The sequence below is a fragment of the Lissotriton helveticus genome, chromosome 7, assembly GCF_964261635.1.
Source record: "Lissotriton helveticus chromosome 7, aLisHel1.1, whole genome shotgun sequence".
NCBI classification, from domain to species: Eukaryota; Metazoa; Chordata; class Amphibia; order Caudata; family Salamandridae; genus Lissotriton; species Lissotriton helveticus.
The window spans coordinates 1,792,754,375-1,792,774,227 of record NC_136068.1 but is presented as its reverse complement, the minus strand read 5'-3'; the positions used below and the strand labels follow the sequence as shown (position 1 = coordinate 1,792,774,227).

At 45.6% G+C, this 19,853-nt stretch overlaps 1 protein-coding gene across 5 annotated transcripts in view; it reads right to left on the bottom strand.

Annotated features, from left to right (window-relative positions):
• The window catches only part of LOC144770772 (phospholipase A2 inhibitor gamma subunit B-like), a 686,557-nt gene that overhangs the window by 602,318 nt on the left and 64,386 nt on the right, over nt 1-19,853 (bottom strand). For all 5 annotated transcript variants that reach the window (XR_013599011.1, XR_013599010.1, XM_078655520.1 and 2 more), the window contains exon 2: nt 16,295-16,427. Coding sequence is in view for 3 of the 5 variants with exons in the window: in XM_078655520.1 (XP_078511646.1) it covers nt 16,295-16,346 (52 nt within the window). In the remaining 2 variants the exon portion in view is untranslated. The remainder of the gene's footprint in view (nt 1-16,294; nt 16,428-19,853) is intronic.

Below are 19,853 nucleotides of genomic sequence, written 5' to 3'. Positions count from 1 at the left end.
GCGGTTGGCCTCACTTTTAGCCCGAACGGCTGAATGGATTTCCACGAAACTTGGCAAAATTGTAGATATTGTTTGCCCGATGTGCCTTTGCTAGGTCTCAAGATATGTGCTCCTGTGAATTTTGAGTAAATTAGGTTTGAAAAAAGATATATATCTAGAGCCGCGCCCCGGTGCGCGTACCTGGGAGCGCTCCGGGCGCGCCACGCGACTTGCGCACGGCAAGCTGATTGGTTCTCGGGTATCTGTAAACATTCGAAACAGTCCGCAGCGGCCGCCATCTTGTGTCTCGGTAGGATTGAGACACAAGAGGTGGCAAAAATCAAAGGGGGAAATGACCAAAAGGGGGCAGGGTAGAGCCCCTCTGACCCCCTAGGTTTGATGTGGGGGCCATAAAAGGGTCCCGCGGGTAAAAAAATAAATTAAAAAAAATTCGATTTTCGCGGGGGGAGCGCCCGGTACGCGCACCGGGGAGCGTACGGGGGAGCGTACCATGGAGATAAAAAATGACACTATTTTTTTTTTTTAAAATAGCATTTTTTTATAAATTGGAGGTAGTTCTGAAAAGAACTTTTTTTTTGTTTTTGTTGTTTTATATTTTTTTTAGACTTTTTAAAACGATTTTATATTTTTTGGGGATTTTTGTCAGGGGAAAAACAAAAACAGGGATTCCAAAACTGCTCAACAGGAGCAAAAAAATGTGAAAATTTAGGGACTGGCAGGGCAGCGGTGTTGCTGTTTCTTCATGGCAATGAGTTCAACACTCTGCTCCCCATAGCAGAGCAGTTCGTTACACTCTGTGCACAGAAATTTGATGCCAGCAAACACCGGCTGAATGTTAGGGACCATTCTTCCACGGGGTGGTCCCGAAGGTGTTGCTCCACCAGTGGAGGTGCTGCCGCCATCTGTGGGTAAATTCCGTGCCAGCTCTCGGACACTCTCCCTGGCAAAGTTGTTAGGGTGTCTTCTTTTCACATGCCTGATTAAATTAGCATTTCCAAAACTATATTTTTTCAGAGGATTGCCTCTGGATAAAGTACTACCACATATTTTGCAGGTTACTTTTGGAGCGTTTACTTTTTTTTGCCCTTCAGGGATGTCATAAAATTTCCAGATGAAATGGGTTTTTTTCTTCTGCTTAGGAGGGTCCTCATCTAAAAATCCGTCGGAATCACTGCTGGATGACTCTCTTGCAGCCATTGCTGTAGATCAGAAAAGTAGGAGATGAACAAAGTACACAGAACAGCTCTTGCTCTCTCCAAGTACAAAGCAATAGTGAGAGAAATGGGTGGGTTTCACACAATTTGGAAAAAAAAAAAGTTATGAACCAATGAAAAGTGTTATTTTAAAGTCACATGGTTTGACGCGCTTACGCTACGCGCCCCGGGGCGCGTCCCGAGGCGTGTTTCGTAAGCGCATCAGGGCGTTTACGTTGCGCGATCGTATGCGCTTCCGGGTGCGCTTACGCGGTGCGTCATAAGACGCATCTCGCGGCTACGCGATACGCGCTTATGACTCAAGGCGTGGCGGCTACGCAATACGTCACGATGTTGTTTTCGTTCGCGGCAATAGCGCTATCGGGACGCTCATCAGTACGCGCCCCGGGGCGCGTCGCAAGATTGCGCTTACGCGTGCGTTCACTGGTCCGCGCCCCGGGAGCGCACCAAAAAGAATAAAAAAAAAAAAAATGATACAATATAAAATTCGATTTAAAATTTATTATTTTTAAAAACTATAAAAATTTGCTATTAAAAAACCTATGAAATTCACTGAAAAAACCATAGGTTATAGACCATATATAGTTAGGAATTAGCATTTACAAAACCTTGAAAATTCACTGAAAAAAACATAGGTTATAGACCATATATAGTTAGGAATTAGCATTTACAAAACCTTATTTTACTCACACAAAACCATTGAAATTCCATATATAGTTAGTTGCACTAACTATATATCGCGCACCCGCAATCCACTGCTGATGATGTCACATATTACATCATTCATGACATGGTCAGTGACATCACTGATGACATCACTGATGACATCTCAAATGACATCACTGATAACATCTCAAATGACATCCCTGATGACATCACTGATGACATCTCAAATGACATCACTGATGACATCTCATTTGACATCAATGGTCACATCACTGATGATATCATTCATGTGACAATACAATGCATCTCCTCACACTTTAATATAACCTCTGTTACACCCAGTGTTAAATACAGAATATAATTTTTTAAACCATTGACACACCAATACTAGTTACTACATACGCACTCACTGATTCCTACGTCTACACACACATTCACTCATTCACCCATACAATCATTCATACATACAATCACTCATCTTTACAACACTATCATATGCACTCATACACCTATACAGACACTCACACTCTGCCACTGATCCATGGAGTTACTCACACACCAAGTCAGTCCTGTAAAGAATCAATCACACTTCCATTTTCTAATCTATACAGTTAAACATAGAGTACCTTACATTTTCAAACATATACTAACACATACTTACTCTCTTATACAATCATTGATACAAGAACACATTGATCTGCACAGAGTCAGACATCTCCCAGCCAGCCACACACACACTCAGTCTCCCATACAAATACTTGGACAATCAATCAATAACCCATATAGTTACTCATATAGCTACTGATCAACACATGCAGCACTTTACAGAACAACAGACATAATGATGCACAAATTAAGACAGTTTACTCACTAACCCATGCACTCAGTGAGACACATTTAATCACTTACTCATTCATAAAGTCAGTCACGCACCTACTAAATCTTTTATTTAGGCACTTCTACATCTACTCATTTTTCAATATGTAAAACATATTTAAACTTTACAGAAACACACAGTCAATGGATGATGTCATCAGTGATGTCATCAGTGATGTCATTTGAGATGTCATCAGTGATGTCATCAGTGATGTCACTGACCATGTCATGAATGATGTAATATGTGACATCATCAGCAGTGGATTGCGGGTGCGCGATATATAGTTAGTGCAACTAACTATATATGGAATTTCAATGGTTTTGTGTGAGTAAAATAAGGTTTTGTAAATGCTAATTCCTAACTATATATGGTCTATAACCTATGGTTTTTTCAGTGAATATATATATATATATATATATACATATATATACATATATATATATATATATATACACAAGGTTTTACTGAGCTGTGAAAATGAGCTGCACTCCTGGGTGAATTATATCCAATTTGTGCATTTTAATTATGTGAAAGAATACAATACGAGCAACAGCCCAACACAATTCGGTCCAACGGGGACCTTGATTACAGGAAATAGTGGCACCACATCCTTTATTTTTCATAGACCTTCTCTTCTTGGATCTTCCAATGAGCTAATCTTTTTGAGACAGAGGCAGGACTTTGGGGGTCTTTTTAGACATTTTTCAGTAAAATCTGAAGTCTGGATTCAGCAGAAGTAAGTAACAACACAGACTAGATGATACTTAACTAATAGATATGGCATCAGTGTGAGAAGGTGGCCTGATATATGATGCTCACTAGTTCTAGTGATCACCTTGTATCAGTCCAAACACCCCTTATGGTGATTGGTTGTAAGTCAACCTTATAGACCAGCTATCCTAATGGTAGCATGGACAAAGCAGTCTTAGGCTAAACTCTTTTGGCATGTGAAGCCAGCTGTTTTACCACAATATAACCCCTTGAATACCAGATGAAAGGACACCACACAGGTTGTTATGAAAATAAACAGTATATTTATTAATAACAACACCTCTCAACTCTTTATGAGGTCAGAGGGCTAAGCACATGACAATCTCTTCTGAAACATACGTTAAGTTGCACGAAATCACAATGGTGCCCTAGGGGCACGACAAACCATATACTAAGTAAGTGGAATGTGAAAGTCAATAGAAGGAATGGAGCTGTCCAGAGGCTGTAGGATCGATGGGACCACGCTACACTAACTTCAGGTAAGTAATAGGAGGCCCACGGAACGTGTGTGCAGAGTGTGAACTCACACGCGAGATGCGTAACAACGTCTATGGACAGTACAGTTCAAGTTAAAGGTGAGTACCGACAATCCTGACTAGATAGGACTAAAACGACTGTGGAACTGGACACTAGGACAGTTAAACTACCCTTGAGCACCGAAATGCTCTTGTTACCTCACCCACGGGCCGCGGGTGCATAGGGTTCAAAGTGTGTTGAAGTCTATGGAGCCTGCAAGAAAAGATGCTGCAGGCGACCAGGAGGAAGATGTCCGGTGCAATCCAAGGGTGGATTGTTGAAGAAGGAGACCGGAAAGCAGAGGGGACAATGTTCACAGTCACTAGCCAGTGACTGGAGTGGAACCAGGAAGGAACCAGATGTCGTCGTCGTGTTCAGGTGAAGAGTGGACGCTTGACGCTGCAGCCACGTGGACCAGGAGGTGTCTTCGGCGACCAGGATGGAGGCACGAGCTGTCCCACGCAGGCTCTCGCTGTCGGCGGTGTTGGATCCGGAATCGGCGTCAACAGGCCTTGGCAAAGGCAACCCACGCGGTGAGGAGGAAAAGCGTCTGGTGCGGACTAGGAGTGTCCGGGGTGCCCCTCTTTTGGAAGGGAGCAAGGGCCAGTCTGGAGCAACCAGACCAGCAGTGAAAATTCAAAGGTTCTACGTCTAGGAGGCCAGTAGCCAGCCGGCAAGTGACCAGACAACGCGTCGAGCAGGAACCAAGCAGAAGGGCCCCACGCAGATCTCGTGGATGCTGGAGGGCTGATCTTCGGTGCAGGGGCTGCTCGGGGCTGGGGCTTCTCGGTCCCCAAAGTACTTGGTCGAGTTTACCTCGGGAGTCGTGCTGGAAGCGAAGTGCAGTTTCTTCCAAGATGGCCGGTCCCACGTGTCTCGTCGCACCCACGGGTCTCAGCTTTGCTGCAGATGTGGGTTGAGGTCGGAGAGGTCTGGGAATCCGGGTCTCGTCGGGCTCTGAAGTCTGGATCCTCGAAGGAAGACGACAAAGGGATGCCGCTGGACGCTTGGTGGTGCCTGCTTGTGCAGGGTGGACACTCCTTGTCCACAAGGGAGATTCTTCAGTCTTCTGTGGAGAAGAACGTCGAAGGCCAGAGTTTCTTCTTCTTGAATAGTTCAGGATAATCTAATTTGGAATGGGACCAGCTCCTACCTTTATTCTTCTAAAGGGGGCTGCACTACTGACTAGGTCCCTCCCCTGGGTGGGACCAGGAAGGGGGGTGGTTACACCCCCTATCCTTTGTCCGGCTTCCCGCCAGAGCTGGGGCTGGAGTGCCCCAGCAACTGGTTTGAACCGGTGTATGCACAGGGCACCTTGTGTGCCCCAGGCATGTCTCATTCCTTTCAAGCCTACCCTACCCAATACACAAAATCCTGTCTGGGGTGGTGCTAGCACCTCCCAAGGCAGGAAACCCTTTGTCCAAGCCTCCCTCGCTGGAAGGACTCCCAGCAGCAGGAGGTCAGACTTGTGTCTGTGGTGGCAGCATCCATTTTGTGATGCCAAGGCTCGAGTTAACTTTAACCGGGGTTCTCAGTTACATACATGTCGTGTCCCTCTAGAAGGGTGGAATGCTACCCCCGTTGGCGAGGGGGCAGTATTCCAAATAGTATGAGACCTTACTCGACATGTTTTGATAATGTTATACCAGAGTTGGCATTTAACCGCGAGGATTATAATGCACTTAAGAGTATATGGTATAGCGTTATCATGGAACAGCTATTAGGACTTGTTTCCGCAAGCTGCAAACGGGCTCAGCTCATGCCAGAGCACCATCTCACATAATTCCAAGCACTCTGCCTTCAGGATTGATAAGGCCTTCCATAGGAGTGACTGATAGGAATATATGTGTCCATTTTAGGGTTAGATATAGGTATACTATATCTACAGCAAAGGGTGTTTACACCACCTTGCCCCAGCTGTCATGCAGCCAGTTGTGTCAGTTTTAGGTGGCCAGCCAGGGTGGCATAATACATGCTTCAGCCCCTGGGAGGCCCTGGGTACACCTATGCCGTGGATACCTAAGGTATACTGTACAGGGACTGATAAGGTGGCCCAGTACCAATTGGTATATGCACCTAAGGTACATGGTTGTCAATTTAGAGAGAGAACAGCTAGGCTGTGGGTCTGATTAGCAGGCCCACAGCCAGGGAAAGTCGTAAACCAGTGAAGCAAAAATCTGGGGTGACCATAGGATTGCAGACCCCAGTCTCCTACATAACCCCCCCCACCCCCCCAAACTTAGGGACATTAAACTAACCTTGACCAGGTGAGTCTTACTGTTCTAAGTGGAAATACCTGGAGAGACCATCTGCATTGCCATGGTCAGTCCCTGGTCTGTGCTCCACTGTAAAGTCCATCCCCTGTAGGGAAATGGACCACCTAAGAAGTTTGGGGTTTTCACCATTCATCTGATTTAGCAATAGTAGGGGCTTATGGTCGGTCTGAATTCTGAAGTGAGTTCCAAACAAGTAGGGCCTAAACTTCTTCAGGGCCCAAACCACAGCAAAGGCCTCCCTCTCTATAGCTGACCAACGTTTCTCTCTAGGGGTCAGCCTTCTGCTTATAAAAGCAATGGGCTGGTCATGACCATCAATATTCTGTTGAGAAAGAACAGCTCCCACACCCAACTCAGATGCATCTGTTTGGACAATGAAGGTTTTGGAGTAGTCAGGACTCTTGAGAATAGGTGCAGTACACATGGCCTGCTTTAGGTCATCGAATGCCTTCTGACAGCTAACTGTCCACTGAACTTTCTTTGGCATTTTCTTGCTTGTCAGGTCATTAAGTGGTGTCACAATGGACACATAATTCTTGACAAACTTCCTATAGTAACCAGACAGGCCAAAGAAAGCTCTGACCTGTGTCTGGGTGGTTGGAGGAGCCCAGTCCTTTATGGCCTGTATCTTGATCTCCAATGGTTGAACCTGGCCTCCTCCCACAAGGTGGCCCAGGTACACAACCTGACTCTGCCCTATCTGGCACTTAGTAGCCTTGATAGTGAGGCCTGCCTTCTGCAGGGCCTCCAAAACTTTCCTCAGGTGGATCAGGTGATACTCCAAGGTGGAGCTAAAGACAGCAATATCATCTAGATATGCTGCACAAAAGTCATCCAACCCAGTGAGAACTTGGTTCATCAACCTTTGAAAAATGGCAGGGGCATTTTTCAAACCAAAGTGCATCACCACAAATTGGTAAGGACCTCCTGGGGTAGAAAATGCTGTCTTGGCCTTGGCATCCTCAGCTAACCTGGTTTGCCAATAACCAGCTGTTAGGTCAAATGTACTTAAGAAAGTTGCAGAAGCCAACTTATCTATCAGTTCATCTGCCCTAGGTATTGGATGGGCATCTGTCTTAGTGACAGCATTGAGACCCCTGTAGTCTACACAAAACCTCATCTCTCTCTTACCATCTTGGGTGTGAGGTTTTGGCACTAGAACTACAGGACTAGCCCAAGGGCTCTCTGAGGGTTCAATGACTCCCAATTCCAACATCTTTTGTACTTCTTTCTTTATGCAGTCCCTGACGTGGTCAGGTTGCCTGTAGATTTTACTCTTTATAGGCAGACTGTCTCCAGTGTCCACCTCATGTGTGCACCAGTTTGTCTGACTGGGGGGTCAGAGAAAACATTTGTCTGAAGGATTGAAGGACCTGCTTACAATCCTTTTGTTGATTCTCAGAGAGGCTGTCAGAAAAGACTACACCATCTACTGACCCATCATCAGGGTTCTGAGTGAGCAGGTCTGGGAGAGGGTCACTCTCTTCCTCCTGCCCCTCATCTGTGGCCATGAGCAAGCCCATGTCCTCCCTGTCAACAAATGCTTTGAGCCTATTCACATGAAGTACTCTGTGAGGGCTCCTGGGAGTTCCCATGTCCACCAAGTAGGTGACTTCTCCCTTTTGTTCGATGATGATGTGGGGTCCAGACCATTTGTCTTGGAGAGCTGTTGGGGCCACTGGCTCCAACACCCACACCTTCTGTCCTGCATGGTAAACAGTTAGGACAGCCTTTTGGTCATGCCAAGCTTTTTGAAGTTCTTGGCTGGCCTCAAGGTTTTTAGATGCCTTCTCCATGTACTCTGCCATCCTGGAGCGGAGACCAAGTACATAGTCCACTATGTCAAGATTAGGCTTTTTGAGAGGTAACTCCCATCCTTCCTTCACAAGACATAGGGGTCCTCTTACAGGAAGTCTAAACAAAAGCTCAAAAGGGCTGTAACCAACCCCCTTCTGTGGGACCTCTCTGTAAGCAAACATAAGGCAGGGTAAAAGGATGTCCCATCTTCGCCTAAGCTTTTCAGGTAACCCTTTTATCATCCCTTTGAGGGTCTTGTTGAATCTTTCAACAAGCCCATTGCACTGTGGGTGATAGGGTGTGGTAAATTTGTAATTTACACCACACTCCTTCCACATAGCAGTCAAGTATCCTGACATGAAGTTTGCACCTCTGTCAGAGACAACCTCCTTAGGAAACCCCACTCTGGAGAAAACTTCAACCAGGGCTCTAGCCACAACAGGAGCTGTAGTGGTCCTAAGGGGAATAGCTTCTGGATACCTGGTGGCATGATCCACTACCACCAGTATAAATCTGTGCCCAGATGCTGTTGGGGGGTCCATTGGTCCAACAATGTCAATCCCCACTCTTTCAAAGGGAACCCCCACCACAGGTAGTGGTATAAGGGGGGCCTTTGTTGTGCCACCTGATTTGCCACTGGCTTGGCAGGTGACACATGAGCGACAAAACTCTTTTGTGTCCTCAGACATATGAGGCCAGTGAAAGTGTGGGGCTAGCCTGTCCCAAGTCTTGTTCTGGCCTAAGTGACCTGCAAGGGGAATTTCATGGGCTAAGGTGAGAAGGAAACCTCTAAGAGACAAGGGGATGGCCAGCCTCCTGGTAGCACCAGGCTTGGGGTCTCTTGCCTCAGAGTATAGGAGTCCATCGTCCCATTATACCTTATGGGCACCTGTAGCATTCCCTGCAGCCTCAGCAGCAGCCTGCTGTCTGAGGGGTTCAAGAGAGGAACAGTCTAACTGTGCCTGCCTCAAGTCTGCCCTGGAAGGTCCCCCTGTCCCAAGAAACTCAACCTGTTCAGGCTCAAGCTCCTCTAGGACAGTTCCTTCTGGGGTCTTGGGGTCAGTCTCCTGAGAGAGCTGATCCTCATCCTGAGGCAGGGGGGAAGGGTCAACCTTACCCCTACTGCTCTTTCTCTTGGGTAGTGTCTGGTCCATTCTTCCAGGATCCAGCACTAGTTCAGCTGGGCATTTCTTGGCCTGTGACCTAGTCACAGCAAGCACATGTGAGGAGAGACCTAGCATTTCTACATGAGTCCTGTACTCCACATCTGACCACAGTGAGGATTCCAAATCATTGCCCAAAAGACAATCTACTGGGAGGTCTGAACTAACTACAACCCTTTTGAGGCCAGTTACCCCTCCCCAGGAGAAATTAACAACTGCCATACTGTGATTGGTAGTGACATTGCTAGCATTGGTCACTAGGTAGTCTGAACCTAGCATGATCTGGTCAGGGTCCACAAATGTTGGTGTCACCATAGTAACACTGGCACGTGTGTCCCTGTAGGCCTGAGCCATCTTTCCATTGATTAAAGGCGTTTGTCTGTATTTGCCCAGAGTACTGGGACTTATAGTAGGGGTCATATTCATGTCCCCAGTACAAACAAGAACTGCCTGAGTTGGTATTCTAACTAAGTCAGAACCCACCTCAGTTCCCAGGATTAACCCAACTATAGCCTTGGGAGGTACACTGCCACTACTAACTGTACTAGGGGGTGCAGGTGTCTTAGGGACAGTAGTGGTAGGAGTTTGGCCTTTCTTGGTGCACTCACTAAACCCGCGAGTCTTACTTTTACAGTATTGGCGCCATGGTTTCTTAGGGCCATCATTCTTCTTCTTTTGGGAATTCTGGGACCCACCCTCCTTAGATTGTTGGGGCCCTGTTGAAGACTTCTGGTCATTTTGCTTATTCTCATTACCCTTCTGGTCTGCTTTCTTCTGGCCACCACCCTGGTTCTGGTTCTGCTGCTTGACCCTTGTCCTGACCCCTCTGTCTGCCTTCTTTCCCAATTCTTGGGGAGAGGTCAGATCTGAGTCAATCAAGTGCTGATGCAACAACTGGTTCTGACAATTATTTAAGATTTGCTCTCTCATAATTAGATTATACAATCCTGTGTAATCAGTAACTTTACTTGCCAGTAACCAGCCCTCCAGAGCCTTAGTGGCACAATCAACAAAGTCAGTCCAATCTTGAGCCTGAGTTTTCTGGGTATCCCTGCACATTAACCTGTATTGTTCAGTGGTTAAGCCAAACCCATCAATCAGTGCAAGTTTCAAGACTTGGTAATCATTAGCATCCTCATCTCTAACAGTGAGGAGCTTGTCTCTACCTTTGCCTTCAAAGGAGAGCCACAATATAGCTGCCCACTGACTCTGGGGTACCTGCTGTACTTTGCAGGCTCTCTCCAAAGCAGTCATCCACTTGTGGATGTCATCCCCTGTCTTATAGGGGGGCACTATTTTACACAGGTGTCTATTGTCAAAACTCCTGTCTTTATCCTTGGGGATATTGCTGCCACCAGTGGGGACTACCCCACTCAACTCTTGCTGTCTAGCAAAGGCAAGCTTCTCCTTGGCAAGTGCAAGTTCTTCCCTCTGGATCCTCAGATTAGCTTGTTTCATCCTTGCTTCATGTTCTCTCCTCTGAGGGGAAGTCATTCTCCTCTGGGGAGAAGTCATTCTCTTCTGAGAAGAGGCATGAGAGTGCACAGATCTATTGGAGTCCCTAGAATGAGACCTGTCTCTTCTAACTCCAAAGTTAGGCCTGCTGAGGGTCAGTACTGGGGGTCCCCCAGATCCTTCCCTATGTAGGTCTAAGTGGGCCCTAGTAAGTCTGCTGACTATCTCAGGACCTTTGTCTGCCTCATCCCCAGAGACTTCCTCTTCTTCCTCCTCCTCTTCTACATCTACTGTTTCAGGGAGGTCTGGATCACCAAGGGTACCCTCTAAGGCTGGCATGCTCCCATCTGTATGAGAAGCCTTTCTAGCATCATATGTCTCTAAGAGACCTAACAGAAAAGGAGTGGTAGGGTTAGAACCCTGTTTCAATTTCCTGGAGGTACACAATTGTCTCATCTCCTGGAAACTGAGAGCTGCATATCTGGAAAGGACCTGTGGAGGGTCACTAACCACTAGGGGAGTCTCTGAAGACTCTCCATGGGTAGACATGCTTCTAGTGTGGTGCAAGTGATGCACTTACCTACACTATGGGTTTTCCTACTGATCCCTTGCTAAGAGTTGTAGTCAGGGTGTGCTAGGCCCTTTCTACTACAACAGCTGGTTCAGTAGAACTCAGAGTATTTCTAAGCTTGTTATGTGTTCCTAGAGTACCTTATGTGATCTTTCAAATGATATTTCAAGATTATACGTGGTAAAAACAACAGCAAGCTCAAATCCCAACCGCTGCACACCAATGTGAGAAGTTGGCCTGATATATGATGCTCACTAGTTCTAGTGATCACCTTGTATCAGTCCAAACACCCCTTATGGTGATTGGTTGTAAGTCAACCTTATAGACCAGCTATCCTAAGGGTAGCATGGACAAAGCAGTCTTAGGCTAAACTCTTTTGGCATGTGAAGCCAGCTGTTTTACCACAATATAACCCCTTGAATACCAGATGAAAGGACACCACACAGGTTGTTATGAAAATAAACAGTATATTTATTAATAACAACACCTCTGAACTCTTTATGAGGTCAGAGGGCTAAGCACATGACAATCTCTTCTGAAAAATACGTTAAGTTGCACGAAATCACAATGGTGCCCTAGGGGCACGACAAACCATATACTAAGTAAGTGGAATGTGAAAGTCAATAGAAGGAATGGAGCTGTCCAGAGGCTGTAGGATCGATGGGACCACGCTACACTAACTTCAGGTAAGTAATAGGAGGCCCACGGAACGCGTGTGCAGAGTGTGAACTCACACACGAGATGCGTAACAACGTCTATGGACAGTACAGTTCAAGTTAAAGGTGAGTACGGACAATCCTGACTAGATAGGACTAAAACGACTGTGGAACTGGACACTAAGACAGTTAAACTACCCTTGAGCACCGAAATGCTCTTGTTACCTCACCCACGGGCCGCGGGTGCATAGGGTTCAAAGTGCGTCGGGTTCTCGCGTTGAAGTCTAGGGAGCCTGCAAGAAAAGATGCTGCAGGCAACCAGGAGGAAGATGTCCGGTGCAATCCAAGGGTGGATTGTTGAAGAAGGAGACCTGAAAGCAGAGGGGACAATGTTCACAGTCACTAGCCAGTGACTGGAGTGGAACCAGGAAGGAACCAGATGTCGTCGTCGTGTTCAGGTGAAGAGTGGACGCTTGACGCTGCAGCCACGTGGACCAGGAGGTGTCTTCGACGACCAGGATGGAGGCACGAGCTGTCCCACGCAGGCTCTCACTGTCGGCGGTGTTGGATCCGGAATCGGCGTCAATCCAAGTCATCCAAAATCTCGAGGGACCTTCTGACCGAGCTGATGAATCTGTCTTTGGTTGCATTAAATGGGCATTTCGCAGGGGACCCCCCACAGGCCGCCACCTTCCACACTGCCCAATGTAACACCGCAATTGACTACACTTTCACGTCTCTATCGATCTTCAGCCTAATAAAAGGGTTTTGGATCGGAAATCAGGATTACAGCAACCACCAGCCCCAAGAGTTTATACTCGATGCTTTACGGAACAGCAACTACCCACCCAATGGAGGACACAAATTTAATGATAACAGCAAACCACCGGCGAATCAAATGCAACACCCGCGATCCAGAACAACTCCAGGCCCTTGCGAAAAAAAGATGGGAGGAAAGCAAGCAGTTAAGCACCAGCCATTTAACGGTATGGGAGAACTTCATGGAAAGCTTCCACCCAACAAAGTAAAAAAACAAGCCAACAGAAGGAATACTAAGACCAAAAAAATTTCGGGCCGCCTCATGCAAGCAGGCACGAAGCGAAAGAATCCACCTCTCACGACACCAGGACGCCGAACTAAGGGAGCTAAAAATCAACATCAACAGGGTATTGCGCAGTCTGCGTATACACGGGCCAGTTGATTACATCCAGTCCGAATTAAGGAGGCTTAAGGCACGCAGGAAAAAAATTATCTGGCTCGCCAAAAAAGAAAGGGACGAATCAATATGGGCTAAACTGACATATGACGCAAAAAACAACAACAGTGCCAGGTTTTGGCAGACCATCAGAACCCTAGAGAATCCATCAGCTCTAGGAATCAACTCATATATAACTGAGGACATCTGGGCAAAGCACCTACTGAGTCACTTCAACACAGAAGCTGGCGAATCCGCGGAAGTCTCACTGGAGCTCCAAAGCGACCAACAGCAATCCAGATTTGAAGGAGCGGACCTTCCCATCGTCTTAAAAACCAAGCAGCTTGGGGGCAGAATTAAGAAAGGTTGGAAAGACGGAGCTCCAGGGCCCAACGGTCTTCCGCCAATCATATTTGAACAGGATTCAAACTACTGGGTTGAAGCACTCTTTCCCCTTTACAATAACATCCTGGAAAGTGAGAGAATCCCTGACTCCAGGAAAGGCTCAATTATTTCACCGATCCACAAAAAAAGCGCCATGACAGTCCCAAAAAACTATAGGCTCATTGCTTTAATCGACATTGAAGCCAAATTCTATGCAGGGCTCTTACTAAATGAACTTACAGTTTGGGCTCAGGAAAAAAACCTAATTCCCATCAATCAAACTGGCTTTCCAGAAGGTCTGGGGACTACAAAATATTCTCGCCCTTTCTCTTTTGTCTGACGCCTCCAAAAATATCAACAAACCGCTATTCGTCTGCTTTATTGACTATAAAGCAGCTTTTGACAGCGTCAATAGGGGGATACTCTGGGCCAAACTTGCAAGGAGGGGGAATTCCCACAAACCTTCTAAACCAGCTAATTTTGCTTCACTCCGAAACGTGGGTCCAGATTAAAGTCGTAGCGGGAGACACCCTCTTTAGGAGAATACCAACTACTAAAGGGCTGAAGCAGGGCTGTGTCCTGGCCCCAACCCTGTTCAACCTTTTTGTCTCAGACCTCTCCACCGAGCTGGACAAGTGCAACCATCACGCCCCAAACCTGGGGGGCCTAACTCTATCGAACCTCTTGTACGCAGATGATCTGCTACTAATCAGCCGTACCCCAATTGGCCTCCAGCATCTGATAAACACCACAAGTACCTTCGCTGATAAAAATGGGCTGACCATAAACCTGGAAAATCTAAAGTAATGGTATTAAACCAAGGATTTAACAAACCCTACCCGCGATGGTCAATGAATAACCGGCTGCTGGTGTCAACAGAGGAGTACAAGTATTTGGGAATCATATTTGAGAGAAATGGCTCATTTTCCAAACAGAAAGCATCCATCAAAGGCAGAGGGACCGCACTGCTTTAAGAAACATCAAGCAAAAAATAACCGGTCCTAGCCTTCTCCCTTTGCTAGAAGTGCTTCGAGCACGGCTGCTACCCTCCATCACGTATAGAAGTGAAGCAATGAGAGGAAAAGACGTGGCTACTTTGGACACAGTGGTCACCAAGGCCCTAAGAATAATATTCATTCTTCCGCAATTCACCTCACCAGCCCAAATAAGATTAGAGTTCGGACTGCAAAAGCAGCAAATCTCACGAAAGGGGCCTACGCCAAGAGCGGGTTTAAAATAAAGGGAGCCGAGCCGGGCACATTGAACTCACACCTGTGGTTGGAAATCACAAGGAGAAATGATAGTCCAGCGATGAGTTACCTTCATTCAGCAATCAAGCTGCTAGCTAGACAGGACCTATGGGACTCCTGCTCATTCCAGAAAAGTTTCACGGTCCTGGTAAACAATCAGTAAAGATTGTATCTCTTGCAGAAGATAAAGCTGCCCTCAGCAGGAGGGTCCACGGCTGGTTTGTAATCCAGAGCTACATGTCAACAAAGCCCCAATTATACTTAGGAACAGGTTTTTCAAGAATTACAAAAGAACGGTTCCTACATCTGAGGCTGGGAATCCTACCAGCAAAGCCCCACCTTCCTCCGTGGAAACAAACTCTCTCTAACTGCTGCAGACTGTGTGGAGATCAAAATGAAGACGTAATACATCTACTATGCATCTGCAATGGCTTGGGAGTGGAAAGGAGACAGTTTCTAAAACAGCTCCTGATTGCAAGTCAGGTTCGATCATGCAGGGAGGCGGTAAAGGCCTGTTTTGAGGGCAGTAATATCCGCCTTGCTTGCAGCCTTGTTCGGTTTATGAGGGAAGCAAACCCAAAGTTAAGCCTGGAAGGTCCACAAGTTACCGGTCTTCATGCTATGCCAGCTGGTTTATGAGACAAGCATAACAGCGCCGACCATTAGGGCGTTGATTAGATCCACGAATACTTCCTTGGTCGCTAAGCTGTCAGCAGTCAGCATAGGCCGGCTCAGAGTTCATCGACCTTTATATTCTCCATAAACATTTCTTCACAGGGTGTAACTATCCACGAGAACAAGTCTTATAATGAACTATCTCATCTATTAGTTTTTATTCCTCCGCAATTTTATAGAATTACAACACATTTGTAATCTTTTAGCATTATTTAATGGTGAAGCTACTTCTTGTGAATTTATGTTTTACTTGTTTGCGAAGGTTTTAACTAATCTTGAAATAAAGTTATTACTATTACTATAACTAATATTTGTAAGCTTGAAATCTTATTTAGTGTATTTTAATTGTTTGGCTGTTTATCTTATGGCTGCTTTGATGCAGTTCTGAGTCTTTTCTATGGCACTACATTTAGCAAATAAACAATGACATTGTATAAAATAGCTGTTTTGTAGAGTGTACAGTACTGAGTAAATACATATAGCTCATCAGGGCCTTCAATGAAACACCGAAGAGAACTACACATCTCACCCCTTCTAGGCTTGCTATACCAGAAGGCAATAGATAGCAAGAGAGGATTGTAATGCAGGGCATATATTAGGATATCCCATCTATGACCCAAAAGTAGGAACACCAAGTGGCAGGGATGCTCTTTCACACCTGAAATACAGGGAAGATCTGTTCTGTAAGGAACCTTAAAATAATCTTTTTGCTGTACTGTTCACACTTGCCTACAGGACTGAATTGCTTTCTTTCATTATGCAATGGAAAACTCAATACAACATTTAAAAAAAAAGATGTAGAGAAATGAAGAATGGCAATAAATTTACCGTTAGTGAGGAGAGAGGCAAGGATCAAAGCAATGACGCATGGGTTCCTCATCGTAGGGGTGGTCAGTGATAGGGTATCTGGATGGCATGCACTCAGATCATCAAATTATGCACTGACCCTGCACCTAAAAAGCTGGGCGAGAAATAATGATGAATGTCAGCAAGCATTGGGAGTGAGAAAAAATGTGATGAGAAAGCAAGAGAGGGGCTTTGTGTGCCCCACCTTTATCCATTTCGTACACCATTTAGATTCCAATAGTCCCTGAAGATTTAGATATAGCCATTTTCATGAAGAGAACTAAAAGGTACTATATTTTTGATAGGTACATCATATTTTTGCAGGTTACTCACCTTAACAATATTTTTAGGTGTCAGAATGACCTAGAAAAGCTGTCCCCTGGAAGCAGCGCCCCAGCCTCACCAGGTAGGGTCATGCAGCTCCAGCACAGACTCCACCAATCGGACATGACATTACCAGCATATGGAAGGTGCTAAACATCAGGCTGGTGTCAGTTACTGGTCCTTTTTGCTGCACCCCAACGAGGAATGTTGAAATAAACCGATTAAGTGTATATGACTGTGACAATATCAGCACACACAAATCAATCAGGTGTGCAGTTTCATAAAGTACTCCTCCTGAGCTCAGGACTTGTCATGGGCAATGGAGCCTTCCTCACCCACCGACATGGTATGTTTCACCATGGAGCCAAGCTCCTTGTGGGGTGAGCGCTGCAACGCCCCACCAGGGGCTCTTTGCCAGAGATCTTTTAATCTGTTGTGGCCCTACAGAATTCCCAAGGCTGAACTAGTCTAGAAATAACTAAGGCAATCTATTAATTTTAATATCAGTTGGTTTCCTGGTTAAGAATAAAACAGAGATAGGTGTCCTAAGGGAAGTAATGTTGCCTGAGTTCAACTAATGGTCGACATGTTTCGCGCCTATTTATCCCTCCTTGGGGATCAGTGGCAATTCTTAAGGCCCAAAAAGAATGCGATTCCTAATCTCCCTGATGTAAGACCCCTAAATTGTACTAACGGTGCTCACCCACAAAAAATTTTCATGGGTGTGTGTCCTAAATAGGAGCTTATTGGTCATTCATGCACCTGCCATAAGGTAAAATCATATTGTTACTGAAGAGACGATGACATTCGACGTAACAAATCCTCTGTGACAGTCATAAATATAAATGCACCTTTCAAATCTCCATGCATGCTGTTGTATTCCATATAGGTACCATAATATAGGCCTCTGTAATTTCAATTTCCTTCACCTATATTGTTCCCTACATTGCACTCGTCATTGTTGACAGGGACTGACCTTTTACCTAGATACAGCACTGCATTCAGTATGCGAGTTTTCCCTAGTTCGAAATCTCATACATTATACATGAGGATTTTTGGAAGCACAGCAGCACTACCATCTCCTGTATAAAATCTATGTATAAAGTTCATGCCCAACGTCATTGTGCTAAAAGTATAGATGACAGGAAACAGAGTAGGCAAGAGAACTGCTTTAGTGGCCATCCACTCTCCATAACTGCAGTAAGATACTAACATTTTACTGTCAACTCCAGGTGGGAGAAACCAAGGAGAGGGGAAAGGGAGGGGGACGGAACAACCCATTATACAGAAAGGAAGATTATAACACACCTCCCTCCCTATACACACCGGCACCATACACAGAAGGAACCAAAATTATGAATCCATTTGGGACTTGACAACTTTGTCTGAACTCCACCATTGCTAGTTTACTCCACGGCTTATTGGGCACTCTAACAGGGGACAAAGGGACCTTAAGTATGAATTTGGACGTGTCACTCCTGGCACAGCTGACGCAGTCCTTCACTAGCTGTACTGTCATGGCATCCATCCTGAGGAACCAGAAATTGGCCCGAACTCTACTCTTGGTAATGCTGCGTCCCAGATTACCTTTGTGCACCAGATCCAATATTCCTCTTCTGAGACTCACTAGTAGAACAACTTTTGCTTGACGGTAGATTCTGTCACGTATGATGCTCAAATCATTCCTGACTTCCCAGAAGTCCCTGAGTTCCTCTTCCAGGTCACTGCATCTATTAGGCCACTTTTCTCCCAATACACTTTTCAGCCTTACAAAAACCTTGTCCTCTTCCATGCTTTTCATCCACTCTTCTTCTGTAATGACAGGGTCTTCTACAACCAAAATGGGGCTGTCCAGCATTTCTTCAGGATGCTCCATTTCCCAGGGTGACCTAGACAAGAAATCGGCAATTCTGTTGTCTTCACCAGGGACGTACTCGACTTTGTAGTTGAAATTCTCTAATCCCAGGATCCATTTTCCAATTCGAGGAGTACAATTTTCCATACCTTTCACAGCGAAAATGAAGGTGTATGAGCTTATGGTCTGTACGAATGGTGAAACTAAGCCCCCACAGGAAGATTTTAAAATGCTTCACAGCCCAGAAACACGCCAGGGCCTCCTTTTCAACTACAGAGTAATTCTTCTCAGCATTTGTCAGGCAATGTGATGCGAAGGCAATAATCATTTCCTCTTTTTCATTTCTTTGGGATGGGGTGGCCCACAATCCCTTGTTGGATGCGTCAGTTGGGAGGATGGTTTTGTTTTGTGGATCGAATACCCGTAAAGCTGCCGAACCTAAGATCTCTTGTTTGAGTGTATCCACCACTGATTTATGTTGTTCATTCCATTCAAGTTCCTTTTTTTGTTTTAATAACTCTCTCACCGGTTCACATTTGGATGCAAAGTTTTTTTATACATTTGGCCATGTATTCCATTAATCCTAGGAATGACTTGAGCTCATTCTTGTTTTCTTTGATATGGGGCATCTCTCACAGCACTGAGCAGGTTGCCTTTGGGCCTAAATATTTCTTCTGAAATTGAATGTCCCAGGTAATCAACCAACATCGTCCTTATTTAGCACTTGGTTTTCTGTACTGTTAACCCTGCATCCGTGAGCCTCTTAAATACGAGTCTGAGGGTATTATTCGGGTCTTCCAGATCGCATCCATACACCATGATATCATCTTGGAAGTAAATGGAGCAGTCAACCCCCTTTAGAATCTGTTGCATTACTTTCTGGAAAACCGCCAGAGTGGACACTAACCCAAACGGCATACTCCTGAACATGTACGCACCTTGAGGTGTTATGAATGCCGTGAGAGGTCTAGATTCTGGGTACAGGTCAACCTTGTGGTAACCCATGGATAGGTCGATGACACTGAAATACTTCGCCTGGGACATGGTGCTGAGCATCTCGTTTATGTTCGGCAGTGGGTGTCTTTATATCCATATGCTCTAATTGAGGTTCCTTAAGTCTACACACAGGCCAATTCCATCTCCATTGGCCTTGCCTGCGATGACGACTGGCGCCAACCACTCTGAACATTCTACAGGTTGTATGATTCCCATGTCACACAGTTTGTTAAGCTCTTTCTCCATGGGTTCCTTCATTTGTTGTTGTACAGGATGTAGTTTGTGTACTACTGGTTTGGTGTTGGCTTTAAGTTTTATTTTGTGCTGAAAGTCGTGAAAAAGGCACAGCTCTTCCCGAAACAATCT